Here is a 15,344-nt window from a genome sequence, read left to right as displayed (position 1 = left end):
GAGCAACTTAAGTAAAAGCCTGGCAGGGCAGTTAGTCCAAACGAGACTCTTCAGTCCTCCTAAAATTAGAGGTACTGGTATATGGGCAGACTTGAGAACCAAAAGCAGTGTTTTGTCCCCACAAGCCCCTTCTTGTCATCTACTGTAAGAAATACTATTTTAACAGGGGTAGTTCAGAGCTGGGATGTAATAATGTGAATGACCAAGCTCCTGTAGTTTCAGATTTTATTAAAAAAAAAAAAGACATCACATTTACATTTCAGAATATTTTAAACAAGGCCTTTCTGTTAAAGCTTTAGATATCTAAAAAGTGTCTAGATGATTCACACCTGCATGGAGCTTTGCAAATCACACAGTAGTCACCAAACAGCTATATTGCACAAAGATCCACACAACACCACACCATTCTTAGCTTAATCTACATTGTAAAGTGCTGTTTTGTAGGAAGAAACTTGTTCTGGAAAAATAAGTATCTGGATAGGCAAGTACTGCTGAACTGCATTTCTGAAAGGTGACACTTCCATTGTAGTGGAAAAAATCTGACAGTGTATTGTCAGTGCCTCTCACAGTGTGGTTTTTTATTTAATAAGCTGGAGTAAGCACCATAGTGTACTGTAATGAATGCATCCCAAGTATTCAAGTAACACCAAACGCCAAATCAAGTTTTAAACACAGAACGAGATAAATACAAACAGACATATCAAATGGTAGATAAATGTTTAAAGTAGCATCAGTCTCTGTCCAGTAGAGTAAGTAATTGCATAGGAGAGCACATCTTAAATGAAGGCAAGGTAAAGCTATAGTAGGAAAAAAAACCCTGAATTTTTGATTTCTTACTTCTATATTCTCAAACCAATACAATTTAATCTTTTTTTTTTTTTTTTTAATAAATGCGTCTGAGAGACTGTCCTCATATCTAAGATTAAGTGGTCAGTTTATGAATATTTCCATAAAATAATGAAAGGCCAAAGCCTGGTGATACTGGTCCAGATGCTTATAAAGAATTCAAATATGGAACTGTGGAGTGCTAACCGTAACATAAAACCTCTAACTTAGACCACTTTCTGAAACAGAGGAATCAAAAATTATACATTTGTGTGTGGAAGGGGATTTGGTCTGGGAACAACAAACCAGAAAGTTCAACCCTATAATCTATCGCTTTAAGCTGATACTAGGTTTGGTAAATGAATGGACAAATGGTGATTACTCAACAGGAGAAGTCACAGCTGCTGAAGACAGAATCCTGTCTCCTGGGTCTATTTGACTACTGGGCTCACACACACACAAGAACATGAGCCATCTACTCAGAGTGTACTAACAGGTAAAAGTTTTCAATGCCTGACTAGCAAATCATGGTTTATTAAATGAGGGGGGGGAAAAAAAAAAGTGAAAAGAACAATAAATCTTAACAGCAGAAAGAGATTTGCTGTCTCTCTGCAACTTAAGTTGCTGTAAGATCTGGAAAAGCAAACAAACAAAAAACACCATGTTTATGTTACCTATGAAGCTATGTAGGAACATCCCAGTCTAGAAGTGACTGAAGAGCTGCAGGAGGCCCTCAGGACTAACTGACTACATAAACAAACAGATGAAACTCAACAAATGCAAAATAACACACAAGGTGGGGAAACCCTGCACATGCACAGCTTGTTTACAACTAACCATCAGGATTGTGTGGAAAACACTGCAGAAGAAGCTTTATAAATATCAGCTTAATATTCGGTATCAATCAAAAAGGCAGATATGGTGTTAGGACTATGGAAAGAAGGAAACCCCAAAATTCTGTCATCCTTCATAGCAACACAGTATCTGTACAGAGGGCTCCTTCAGTCAGCCTCAGAAGGAGAGAGGAGAAAGAGGGGCAGCAGGTTGCTTACCAGTACAGAATGGCTTTCACCTAGCAAGAGGAAACATGAAGGGGAGTGCATAATGGGAAAGAAATGCAATGATAAGCATCTATTACAAAAACAAATTACCTAAATGATAACTAGCAAGGGACAATTTGCCACTTTTCCTGCAGGAGAAAGTTCTAGACGATACCGACTGCTTCACACCTGCTGCCTGGAACATCAAAGTGTTTCTCACACAAGCAGACAATGAAGCTGTGGAATATACTTCCACACAGCCTTACTAAGGCAGAAACATTTTCAGGTGAGACCCACACAAGAAGTTGCCCCTGATGGGCCTTGCTAGCCCCAAAAGGGCTGTCATGCTCACCATGGCACAGATGGCATTTCTGCCAATTACCATTTCTGCCACTTTCTTCTGACAGCGGCCACCGGACAGAGGCTTAGGAGAGAGGACACTGGGAGGGGTGGACTCCAGGTCAGATCAGTACAACAGTTCAGACAGCAAAGCTCACAAAGGTTTTGCATTATGACCTACATTCATTTAAGTGTATTGTGATTTTCAGGTCCCATTTCATAGATCTACAGTTGTATACATGTATTTAGTAAGCATAATTCACACACACTCATCAAGATGCAACACTATCCCCAAATTAGAAAGCATATCCCCAAATTAGAAAGCACCAAGTATGTATTAGAAACATCCTTCACTTTAGATCCTTATTTTTCCACAACACAAGTTAACAGTGCAAGTACCCAAACATATTTTTACGTAGATTTCTATAAACAGATGCAGTCCACCTCCGTGCCCAGTAAGATCATGCAGTAGATCCACCTGGAAGGTATGTCGAAACATATGGAAGACAGGGAGGTGATCAGAGGCAGCCAACATGGGTTCACCAAGGGCAAACCATGCCCGACTCATCCAGTGGCCTTCTGTGATGGAGTGACTACATCAGTGGACATGGGAAGAGCTACAGATGTCACATACCTGGACTTCTGTAAGGCTTTTGATACAATCCCCAACAACATTCTTACCTCTAAATTTGAGAGATATGGGTTTGACGGATGGACTGTTCAATGGGTAAGGAATTGGCTGGATGGCCATGTCCAAAGAGTTACAGTCAACAGCTCAACATCCAAGTGGAAACCAGTAACGAGTGGTGTCCCTCAAGGGTCTGTACCGTCACTAATATTATTAGTATCATCAGTAACAGCATAGACAATGTGCTCCCTCAGCAAGTTTGCAGCTGACACCAAGCTGAGCAGTTTATTCGCTTGAGGGAAAGGATGCCATCCAGAAGAACCTTGACAGGCTTGAGGCGTGGGCCCATGTGAACATCATGAGGTTCAACAAGGCCAAGCACCAGGTCCTGCACCTGGGTCCAGGCAACTCCCATTACCAATACAGACTGGTGGATGGAGAGCAGCCCTTCAGAGAAGGACCTGGAGATCCTGCTGGATGAAAAATTGGACATGAACGAGCAATGTGCACTTGCAGCCCAGGAATCCAAACATATCCTGGACTGCTCAGTGGCCAGCAGGGCAAGGGAGGTGATTCTTCTACACTGCTCTCTCAAGACCCCACCTGGAGTATTGCATCCAGCTCTGGGTCCCTCAGCATAGAGCGGGTCTAGAGGGCCACAAAAATGATCAGAGTGCTGGAACACCTCTGCTATGAAGAAAGGCTGAGAGTTGGGGTTGCTCAGCCTGGAGAAGGCCCCAAGGAGACTTCATTGCAGCCATTCAACATATAAAGACGGCTTAAAAGAAAGATGGAGAGAGAATTTTTACTAAGGCCTGTAGAGACAGGACAAGAGGCAATGGTTTTAAACTGAAAGTGGGTAGATTTAGATTAAATATAAAGAAGAAACTTCTAACAATCAGGGTGGTGAGACCCTGCAACAGGTTGACCAGAGAAGTTGTGGATGTCCCGCCCCTGGAAGTGTTCAAGGTCAGGCCGGAGGGAGCTCTGAACAACTGGATCTAGTGAATGATGTCGCTGCCCATGGTAGGGGTGTTGGACTAGATGATCTTAAAGGTTGCTTCCAACCCAAACCATTCTGTGGTTCTACAATTCTATGAAAAACTACTATGTGATACAGTTTTTAACATGAGAGGAACATAAATTTGAGGTGAGACATCCTTTAAGGCAGAAATTGGGTCTCAAAACTTAATCAGTGCATTTTTAACATTCTTACTAAAAAAAACCAAGCTACTACTAGATCAAAAAATTAACTTACAGAAATAAGTATTAATAGAAATACCTGATTTTTTGCCTAAATAACAGGTACTATTACTCACACATGCAAACACTTCTGATTTTGGACTCTAAAATCTGATGTTTAAGGTAGAATTGCACTTTATATATTTTATATAGCCTATAGTAAAAGCCTGGAAAAGTAAAGAAACTTACCATTATGCCACCAACTATATAACACCAGGTGTCAGAATTAGTTTTAGCTTACAGTCACATTAAAGGTATATGACATGCAATCAAATTCTAGTTTACCCTCCTCTTTCCAAATATAACCTAAACATTCAGCTGCAGTTCTGTTTTCTCCCTGCTTTATATTGTATTCTTGCAGATGTTATTTCATGCCAAAAGGCCCAAGCCCTGATGCTCAGGGTTTAACTGGAAAACATCTGATCCCTCAGAGGCATTCAGGCAGATTTCTTAAAAGGAGAATGGCAATCACACGCTGTCAGCTTTGACTTCATTAATTGCAAAACTGACTATGTACGGATTTAAATTACAGAAAAGGCAGATTTCTACCCTGAAGAGTAATTTTGGTTGCTAGTCAAACTTCTTCCCTGCTTCACCCTGGGAAGGAAGTCTGTGGAGGACAGCATTGCACAGATCACAAGAAAGGCAGGAGAGTTCCTGGAAAAACACTTCCCACTGGTGCAGGAAGTGTCTGGACCGTTTGTTTAAAAAAAGCACGGCCTAGAGGCTTGTAAGCAACACGTAGGTAGAAAGTAACTAATCAGGACTGGAAACTAAGGTAGAATCCTTCTGCTTTCGTCTTCCATTTCAGAACAGCAGTGGGAAGAGATTACAGCACTAGATGTCATCATGGTACTCCCCGTACTTTGCTGTGACACCTTCCTCAAGGTGAACTGCTGCGCCACCCATTAAGGCAAACGCTGGGTACATTATGCCAGAGCAGTCCACCTCACATTCATAAAGGCATTTCATACGGCCTGCGTCGTAAAACCCCACCTTTCCTTTGTCACAGTCGAGGCAGATGCCCAAGCACGATGGCAGGGGAAGGATTCTGCTCGCCGGATCCTTAGGGCCAGCAGGTGTCATGGGGATAAAGAACTTCTTCATGCCTAAAGTGACCAGTGTGAAAGGCTGTGATGAGTCAAAGAAGGCATCTTCACTCCCACTGTCATGACCACTGTCTTGCTCGTATCTAGAACAGAAAAACAACCATTTGCTTTTGTCAAATAAAGAACTGGGATCAGTGACGTGAACAGAAGAAAACATTTTTGTAAGATAGGCAACACCACACAATCACCTGCAAAACCTTGTGGGGTAAAAATATACCTAAGGCAGGAGGGAAGATGCATTTAGTAGGTGGAGAACACTCATCTGGGCCACTTCAAACAATTAACAGCTAAACACAAATGAGGGTGAGACCACATGGGGCTCTACTAAGGAGCAGATGTATGTATCTAAATGTACTCATGCTGGGCAATCATTAATGAACCTACAGGTACAGTAACTTAGTTAACTTGAGAAGTAATTTAGTGAATATGCCTAACAACTACAGACAAGTTATGTTTAACTTTATTTACGTTACGTTAAATGCCACCAGTAAATACATTTAACATTACTCTTGTCCTATGAGTTTTCCATGCCACTACTCTATTACATTGTCTTTAAAATTCACAACAGAAAATGAATTCGTTTAAGTTTTTGTTTTGTTTTTTTCTTTTCAAAAGTGCTCTGCCTGAAAGCTTTCCTGGACCTCTGTTTTCCGTCTCGTTACTGGGGAAAGTTTGTAGGCAGATTTGCTCAGTCTGCTTGCTTTTACTCCTACTTCTGTCCTCAGATGAAGACAGACTAGAGAAGCACATTCTCCTATGCTGACAATCCCTAGCTATGTTTGCGGTTTTGGGGTGTTTGCAGGGAGGTTGCATGTGTGTCAGCTGAAGTTCTTCAGGTATTTGTGTGGACAAATAAAAGAAATCAGGAAATCAGGACCTAATTTCTCACTTTGCAAAAAAGCTCCATCTGATTTTAAGCAGCTCAAGATATTGGCATTTTTACACTTACTGGATATTATACAGGAGGGAGCCACTAAATTTGTTAGATTCCTGAAAAAGTTAAGAATCCCCAGGAGGTAGCCTCCCAGCCTGCAGTTCCTAGACACATCCAGGCTTATTACAACTGTAATTGAGCTGGAAATCTTTTTGCTGATTTGCCCACTGTACTTTGGCTTGCGTTCAGTAGCACTCCAGTACCATATGCAAGGTTATAGCCTGGGGTAAACCAGTGACTTGGAATCTACCATGAGGAAAGCTACAACACAGATACACAGATACGCATAGTGAACGTTGTACTTCTGAATGGCTACCAAACCCAGTATGCTAAGGCAGAGTCTTACTATTGACAATAAAGCATTGCTTCAATCTTGCAACTAATGCTTTTTTTTTACCTTCTTGCTTTAACTGACTTATCTTGACATCTACAGGAACCTGATTTCTTTCCCCAAAAAGAAAGAAAATAGGACTTTGGATAGTTAGAAGATCTTTCTACTAATACTAGAGGATGAATAGGACAACCTTCCTTCACCATATCCTTCAAGCCACTCGTCACTGATCAGGTTCACCATGCGTACTAACAGACCAGACTGGCTTTTAATTTATTTTTTTAAGAAGTCATCTCCTTATATAAAACATGCATTAAGCAAGAGTCTGCAGTGTACCTTGGGCTGGTCGCATCATGGGTATTATGGAACAATTTCTGTATCTTGTTGCTAGAAACAACTCCCACTTTCACCAGGTATGAATAGGTTTCCACATGAAAAGCCCAGAAGTGTCTCCCTTTGGCAATCCCAGTGTCACCAATGATGTAATCCAGGGTTGTGTAGCATCCAACCTGCATGCGCTCAGATGCCAGTAGTAGAGGAAATCCAGCCCTGCTTTCCACAGAGGTTCTTCTTGTGTTCAGCAGGAGACGTTCACTGTTGTACCCACATTTGTCATCAAAAAGAAAACTGAAAACTGAAAAACAGTATCCAAAAAAATTTCCTATTAGTTAAGTATTTGGCTTTCTGTGCTTATAAACTGCATTTGAAGTCACACTCGCATTAGAATTTCTCACTTTTAAAGGCTACCAGTAATGTCATGAAAGCCAACAGTCTCAGTATGCTACCTACTTAACCTGTTTGTTAACAGTGCTTCTAAACATTTATGGAAGTGGTAACAGTATAGTAAAAGTCTGGGAACTACTGGAAACCACATATAGCTCTTAACACCAACAGACACAAGATTCTGCGCCTTGTAGACATAAGAAAACCCAATACCTGGAGCTGGAGGTGTACGCAAAATAACTTCTCGGCTCCAAGGGCTACAGATGGACCCTTTATATCCTCGAACTCTAAAGGCATAGCTGCTGTCGTCATCAAGATCAGATATCACTTTGCTCTTGCTGCAAACTTTGACCTCCTGCCACGTCGCACTCTCCTCTTCTCTATTAAGCTTACGATATTCAAGAACATAGATATCAGCTGAATCTGTCTTCCCAGGGCATTCCCAACTGATCAGAGCTTTGTTGTACATTCTGCTGTGCTCTTCATTGATTTGTGGTATTTCTAGACCTGAAATGCCAGAGATGCAGAAGAAAAAATTCTGAAATCTAGATACACGTTGTTTTAGAATTAACCATACAAGCCCTTTGTTGAGTGGCTATACCACTGTGTGTTTGGGGGGGAAATCTGACTCACTCAGTTAAAGACTGCAGATAAAGGTGCTTCTGCTCATGCAATTGAATAAATCCCTTACTTTCTGCTTTTACTTTGAAAGTTGTATTATTTGTTTTTGCTGGCAGCTAAAAAACATATAAAAACCTATTATTTTCTGTCATGCAACAAAAAACTTCTAGGAAGACCTAGTATTACTTAACTACAGTATTTTGGAAGCCAGTGTACACTGCTACTGAATGCAATCAGGCATTTTAACCTCTTTATCAAAGCTGAAACTAGTATTGCTGCCAGATAATGCCTTGTGGGTCACGGAGACAGAAGGGACAATGCAAGTCACAGCCCTGATTAAGTTTTGCTTCTTTCCACAGAAGCCCTCAAAACCATAACTCGAGAAAGATCCGGTGCTCTCACAATTTACCATTGGAACGGAAGGACAAGTCACCAAGGATCTCTTCTTGCTTGTCTGTGTCCACCACAAAGTCTTCAAAAGTAGTTTCAGCTGCTGGCCTGAAGCTCTTCAGAGATTCAGTGGCTTTTTGGATTCTGAAAGCAGTGTAGCACAGGGATGGCAGAAGACAGAAAAGGAAATTCACATGTGTGCATTCCTTGAAGTAAAAATGCTAGCTTTTGCTATTAAAAAAATTCTGGTTTCATGTATACACTGATGTCTCCCAGAAATCTGTCTCTCTAGACAGAATTCAAATGCAAAATTTAAAAGCCTTTTGTACATCAGTGTAAAGATAACAGGTAATCATTCATTTGGCTGAGCATTTTAACTATTTGGGGCATTACGTTCAAAGAACAAAATAGGTGTGAAGCGCTGATGGAGAACAACTACTAAGATCAAAGAGTTTAAGGCCAAAAGAGACCTGTTAGATTAACTTGCAAATACCTGATACAATCTCTGAGCAAAGGATTGTGTCAGTGAGCTGAGTGGACTACCCTTTCACTGCAGTCCTACTGAACAAGGCTTGGCGTTGTCCCAGGACAGAGCCCCTCCAGCGTGCTGTTTCTTAATGCACACTGTAATATAGTAATTTCTACTGAATGGTACCAGGACCATCTCCTGAACCTCTACAATGGAAGGTACTGTGTTCAGTACTTTGCTAGAAGATGTCTAAAGAATATGACTGACCAGACGTCCTGAACAGTACCTGTACCTCAGACTGAAGATAATTAAGATACCTGACATGAAGTTGTTTTGCTGTTTGAACAAAACAAGATGGATCAGTTTCTTTGAGCACTTCTTGAGCATATCCTACAAGGCCATTATTTTCCAGGAGCCCTTGATATTCTTCTGCTTGCATCTGCAATTTTTCCAGCCTTAAATTCTTAGAAGCTTCAATTGCCCTAAGAGCTGCAGATTTCTTCTCTTCCAGGACATGAGATAATTTCTCAAAACTCTGAAATGCTTCTTCTTTAGCTCTTTCACTGTTGCACTAGGAGGTAACAAAACACATTTTAGACAGATTCCACAGCACTGTGGCTGTGTACAGAAACATATTTCAGGTTGTTCCAGATATCATAGCAATCTAGTCATCCATTTCACAGACAAGACTAATGAGCTTTGACACACTTTTCAGCACTGAAAATGTGATCAGCACTGCTAGTAAGCATTTACTACTTAACACAGAGAACAAAAAGCAGGAAAGTACTCCTCTGATTATATCTTGAGTTATGCATGGCATTTGTCTAAACTGCTCATGGAAAAGCACTGTAAAAGCAGGTCAGTCTCTGAAGTCTTCATGACCAAGAGCTAGGTGCTCTTCCGTCTTCCCCAATCACCCTGAACTGGGGGTCCAGCCCAGTTCCTCACATATGCCCTCAGACCTGTAGTGCCACCTTGACTAGTGCCCTGAATAAAAGGAACTACAAAGCACAGAGACAATCTGTATTAAGATACAGGCAGGGACAAAAGCTCCTGCAATTTCTGCCATCATGTTTTTCAGCCTGGATGTGAGGGCATAGCTCTCTGACTCTTCTGCAGGGAGATTTTGCCCTTAATTCTGACTGTACTGCAATATCCTCAAGGTAGACAGCGTGAACCGTGCAACACCATTAATACACAAAAGCTATGAGTCTAACCCATCCCTCTTTGGTTAATGTATCAAATAAGCTTTATTTCAATTAAATTTACAGCAGCACCCAGAACTTAACTTCTCTCTGTGTGTTGCTCAAATTTCCCACACTGTCACGATTAGGTCTTACTGTGTGTGAGTCAGGACTAATACAAACTGTTCAGAAATTTTGTCGGTTAACTAAAAAAACCCAAAGGATCTCAAACACTTCACTGAAAACAGTTCGAGTCCCTGCTGTGTCCCCACAAGGGCCAACCCCAGATAATCCACAAGTCACTCTTACCTCTGTTTCTTTCTGCAACAGATCCAGCTGGGTAATGTGAGCCTTCACCTGGCTCTCCTTACTGATGAGGTACTCAATATCTTTTGAAAGCTTCTCCTGTTAAAATAAAACGACAAACTGGCAGAATAAAGGTATCTCACCCAAACTGACAACCACCACAGGCAGGTCATCCAGCTAGCACTCGGTCTATCTAGTTACAAGGACAACAGCCTGTTACAGGCAGCAACACCATGGAGAATTGCTAGGTGACCTACGATGGCTCCACAGGGACATCAGGCCACTGCTGTGAGCAGGATTCTATGGACAGGAGGTAACAGCCCCAGTGGGCTCATTCTTTCCCAGCCACAGGAGTCACCCTCTCTCTTAGGCTAGGAACATGAGGCTTCAGGATGTTACTAAAACTTACAGAAAAGCCTTGTTAGATATTAAGTCATTTGTAGTAAGATTTGCTAGAAAAATGAGTGCTTCAAAGTAGGAACTTATGAGTGTGTCTGCACTTCCTTAGTTACAAGAGTTAACAGCTATACAGGAAAAGCCTTGCAAACAGTCGAGGGAGGAGGCCAAAGAGCACAAGGCAGTCTGGTCTGGTCTTTTTTTTTTTTTTTTTCCCCCTGTGAGCAAGAGAGATAAAAAAGAAAGGGGGTAGCAGTAATCATTCTTTAGTAACAAAGCAATGTTTGCAAGTTTTCCCTGTTGTACTGTGCTTAGGTAATTAACAGCTGTGCAACTTCAGAAACATATAAGGTCCATACTTCAGACACCAATTTTTCAGGAGTGCTTCTAAAGTATCAGCTAACTCTAAAGTATCAGCTAACCCAAGCCACAAGGACACTTACCTTAAAAAAGCTAGATTGTAAACTATTAACTGTTTAAACCTTCTGCATTGGTCAGTACTGGTGTACATTTGGCTAAAATAAGGTGGAAGCACTTTTAAGGGGTTATGTTTCACGCCTCATAGAAAATAGTTTAGTTTCTCAGACATGCACTATGTCACACTAATAAATACAACAGATGTTGCACAACAGCATGACTCATGACTAGTTCAGTGTCCTCTAAACACACATCCTGGCTTCCTGACAGAAGGAGTTTGCCCTCATACCAGAAGCTCAGTACTCTTCCCTTTCTTAAGGCCAAGTCCAACATTATTTACTTTTACCTTAAGGGTTTTGTAGGCAGTGCTCATGGTTGTTACTCTATGGTTTGCGTGACATCCACCCAGTTTACAAAGGTGACAAACAGGCCTTCTGCAAATTTCACAGTACATGTTTACCCTCTCCATTTCATGTTCTGGACACATCAAAATCTGGAAAAAAAACAAGAGAGAGCAGAGAGAATGTGGGTGTACTTCCAAAAACTAAGGTGCTCAACAAACGATCAAAACACTCAGTCCTCCCACAGCAGCATCTGATCTAATCAGTGAATGTTTTTATATTCAGTTTATCTTCCACATTTTATATGTGTCCATGCCAGTGAAAGCTGGCAGATGAACACAGTTTCACGAGGTTTAGTGTGTAAACCTGTAGCAGTGTCTGTGCACACATCAGGTAGCCTCCATACTCCAATCAACCATTTTGCTAATCCCTGAAGTTGTTTGCATGCTGCCAGACCCCTATACTCCTGTTCAGAGCTGTAAATGCAGTATCTAACACATCCACCCTGTCACATTTAACCATGTCCATTTCAGCATCTTCTGAAACAGTTACGAACTGTTTCTTAAAACAAGAGTTCACATAATACTGTCATGATTTAAATTTAAGATAGACTCTGATCAGCCACATAGCCACTGCTCTTGGAGCAACAAACAAAATGCAGCCACCACCACCAGTCCCAGTCATTTTAAAGGAAAAGGCATCAGTGTTTCAATTCTTCTATATGACTGCAATTACAAGCTGTTCATGCTGAGTGCTAATTCCAATACCAGCCTAAACAGCATCGCAAAAAAAGCTGGTGTTCACTAAAAAAATCACCTTTCAAAAACTGAACATTTTGAAATAACTGCACAAAGAGGGAAAAATGTGCTGCTCAACTGCATGCTCAAGCAACAGATAAAACCACCTAAAAGAGGGTGTGGTTTAAAAAAAACAAAATGCTTTGCCACACTGGAAGACAACATCTGAGTCTGACTACTCCATGTTACCAAAGAAGAGCTCTTGAGAAAGCTTTTCAGTTTCACATCAAGAAGAACAAGACAGCAGTGCCAACAGTCAAGCTTTAAAAGTATCGTCTTTTAACACACACACACAAAAAAAAAAAAAAAAAAAAAAAAAAAAAAAAGGGGAAAAAAAAATGTGAGTAGCATAAATAAGGACAAAAAATTGCAGATTATCTCTGACACCAACTCTCAATCCCTGCATGTTATTTTATGCTATGGTGAAAAGCCCAGAGACACCAGTCTCCCTAGCTCCTAGGTATGTAAGAGTGTCATCAAACAGGACATGCAATAACCTACCCAGCTGTCAGTGATCACTGGGTTTTAAATCAAAAAAAAGAAAGGAAAATTTCTCAGCTGTGCAGGCAGACACCTCTAAAAACTGCAATCATACAGCAGTGCACAGTCACACCTAACAGAAACCACAGTTTTATTCATGTCCTTGTATAAGCAAGAATTACATCCTGCAAACTTGAGACAGAAGAGGTCAGCAAATTACCTTGTCTAGTTCTCTTAAAATTCAAGAACAATCAGCCCAGTATGTGCTTCTCCCATCCCCACCACACACGTTACAAAGTGCTCTCCAGCCTGGCTGTAAATTAAAGTGATGACTGGGAACATTGTTTAGGAGACCAGCAAATACTCCATGCATTCAGTTCAGGTCTTCACAATGCAATGCAATGAAAAATGCACTTTTTTTATATTAAGCTCAAACAGTCACGAGAAAAGTCTCTGTGAGAGCACAGTAAAGATCAGTTTACTGCTGTTGGGTAGTTTTTCTACCAAACAGATGTATCTATAGTTGATTTAACTATACTATGCTTTTGACTTCTTTTGTCTTTTCTTTTTTTGAACAGTACATCTGTCTTCACATATAATTTAAAAAAGCTAAATCACACACACACAAACTTGATACATCAACATCAGAATGACCTAAGCCACTTTTCACCCTTTTGCTCTGCTTCAACAGAATTCAGACTTCTAAACCCAAATTCAGTCTGCATGTAGTATAACAACATATGGTACCTTTAAGAGTACACAAGGATCACGAGATGCCTTTGACATTTTTAAGTAGCAATATTGCAGCAGTAAGGGTTTAGATACAAAGCAACATTTTTAAGGAGCTGTACAGCATTTTAGATTAACAGCTGGAAGACAGCATCCAAACTTTCACCTCACTCGTTTATCCAATAATGGGACATTTCACAAAGATAGCTGTGTGCTACTGCATTTTAAAGCACATCAAGCACATGCTTGTTCTTAACCGGAATGAATGGGTTAGCCTCAAAAACGGCACTAAGGGGACTTCTGAATGTTCACTCTTCAGAAGCTCGATTAATTTTGAGGCTCAAATTTTTCCAGCCTCAGAAAGAAGGTACACCACCAGTCAAGATCTTCTAACAGGCGGCACGTGAATTAAACCTACTTAATTTAATCACTATTAATCAGGACTCCTTGAACATCACCATTTCCATTATCCGTGGGACCTCCAACGAGGTCATTGGCCACAGGCATACATCAAGGGCTGGGACATTAAGACCTACTGTGGTCCCTTGTTAGAGAGATGGCAGCTGTGACAATTCCTTCCATTGTGTAACGTAAATTCAATGAGGCACTGCCTTGTTCTGCACCAAGCCTAGCAGAAGAAACAAAGGTAACAGCACTTTGCAATCATACTGTTTTGTCTGAATGTGGCAGCAGCAGCAGTGTGCAAAGCAGAAAACTTGCCATTACGTTCTTCTCTTCTGCTACAGCTAAAAGAATAGCAGAGTGCAGTAACAATGGAGACCTGAACTCCACCTTTTGCTAAGGCTAGATGAAAGGAAGGAAAGGAAGATGATGCTTTGTGATGTATTAAGTTCAAGCACAAAACACCCAAAGGGAACCTGCCTTGAGGGAGCAGGGTGTAGGCCAGTTGTGTTGGGTTTTTTAAGTTTACTGCACACAGTAAATTAAAAACTGTTAAACCTGATTTTTAGAGGAAAACACTGCCATTCAAGATGTTCAAGATTATTAAGTTTTCAAAAAAAAATTTAAAAAGACCCAAATCACAAATAATAAAATCCATTCCTCAAAGTAAGAAATATGTATTTTCAGGGTCCTCTTCAAATACGTTCTCACTGTCCTCTTCAACGACAACCACGTCAGCATCAACAAGAACAAAAGCTCATGGTTCACTCAATAAATAAGAGCAACAGCTGGTAAAGCAACAACGGTCCTAAAAAGCAACTACTGTTGCACACGTATGTCTGAAACTATATACGAATTCTGCAAGCCAGATTCTTTAAGATACGGTATACTTACCTTGGGTCTGAAGTTGGTGGTTGGTCCTACATATTCATGCTGGGCTTTTGCAGTTCCCCAAGGGTGGTGTATTTTGAAACACTCATTGCAATAGCTTGCGCTGCAGTCCATGCAGCTTTTTGTGGACTCTTGAGGTGGAGGTTTGCAGAAATCGCACATAATAGCAATGGCTGCCCTGGCTGCCTGTCTGTATCTTTCCACAATGGTTTCCAAAGTAAAGTTGCGAAATAAGCCATTGATGCCACGTTCTCCAAGATCAATATCACGCTGGCAACCCGGACAAGGAAACAGACTCGATCTAGGAGTCAGTGAATTGCGTTTTCTGCCTGTGTAGACACCAAATCCTGATTTAGGAGGAGCATAAACAGAAGAGGTTTAGATTTTAAAGGGAGAAGCACAGGAATTTATCAATCAGTCCCAAACTATTGTAGCACATCGTCCAAACCAGGACAGTATCAATTCGTATGCAGCCTGCTAAGCCAAAGGGAATACATTTGCCATGACAAGGTAGTGTAATGTCTGAGTCCAGGGTACATTACAAACTACTACTCTAAAACTTTATTCTATTTTAAGATGAATTTAGCTGTTCCAATCCTATCTTCTTCATCTAGTTTTCAAATGCACTCAAGCTGCAGCCTTTTGAAGCACTAAACACAAAACTTTCTGGAAACCAGCTGCTTTTAAGCTAACTGGCTGCCCACATAGAGACAGCAACAGCTTTGTAACCTACTGAAGTGAAAGATGCTT

At 40.9% G+C, this 15,344-nt stretch overlaps 1 protein-coding gene across 4 annotated transcripts in view; it reads right to left on the bottom strand.

Annotated features, from left to right (window-relative positions):
- Positions 1–210: 210 nt before the first annotated feature.
- The window catches only part of TRIM36 (tripartite motif containing 36), a 31,359-nt gene continuing 16,225 nt past the window's right edge, over positions 211–15,344 (bottom strand). For 3 of the 4 annotated variants that reach the window (XM_042787974.1, XM_042787975.1, XM_032984063.2), the window contains 8 exons: positions 14,598–14,941; positions 11,301–11,447; positions 10,145–10,240; positions 8,969–9,222; positions 8,202–8,326; positions 7,385–7,678; positions 6,785–7,082; positions 211–5,266 (listed from right to left, as the gene is read on the bottom strand). In XM_042787974.1, the coding sequence (XP_042643908.1) occupies positions 4,912–5,266; positions 6,785–7,082; positions 7,385–7,678; positions 8,202–8,326; positions 8,969–9,222; positions 10,145–10,240; positions 11,301–11,447; positions 14,598–14,941 (1,913 nt within the window). In that variant the 3' untranslated portion in view covers positions 211–4,911. The remainder of the gene's footprint in view (positions 5,267–6,784; positions 7,083–7,384; positions 7,679–8,201; positions 8,327–8,968; positions 9,223–10,144; positions 10,241–11,300; positions 11,448–14,597; positions 14,942–15,344) is intronic. The other variant, XM_042787976.1, reaches the window with a different exon arrangement.

Source organism: Tyto alba, unplaced genomic scaffold (genome assembly GCF_018691265.1).
Source record: "Tyto alba isolate M040663 unplaced genomic scaffold, T.alba_DEE_v4.0 Super-Scaffold_13, whole genome shotgun sequence".
Classification (NCBI taxonomy): Eukaryota; Metazoa; Chordata; class Aves; order Strigiformes; family Tytonidae; genus Tyto; species Tyto alba.
The sequence above is the reverse complement of the archived record's forward strand: the minus strand, read 5'-3'. Positions and strand labels throughout refer to the sequence as shown.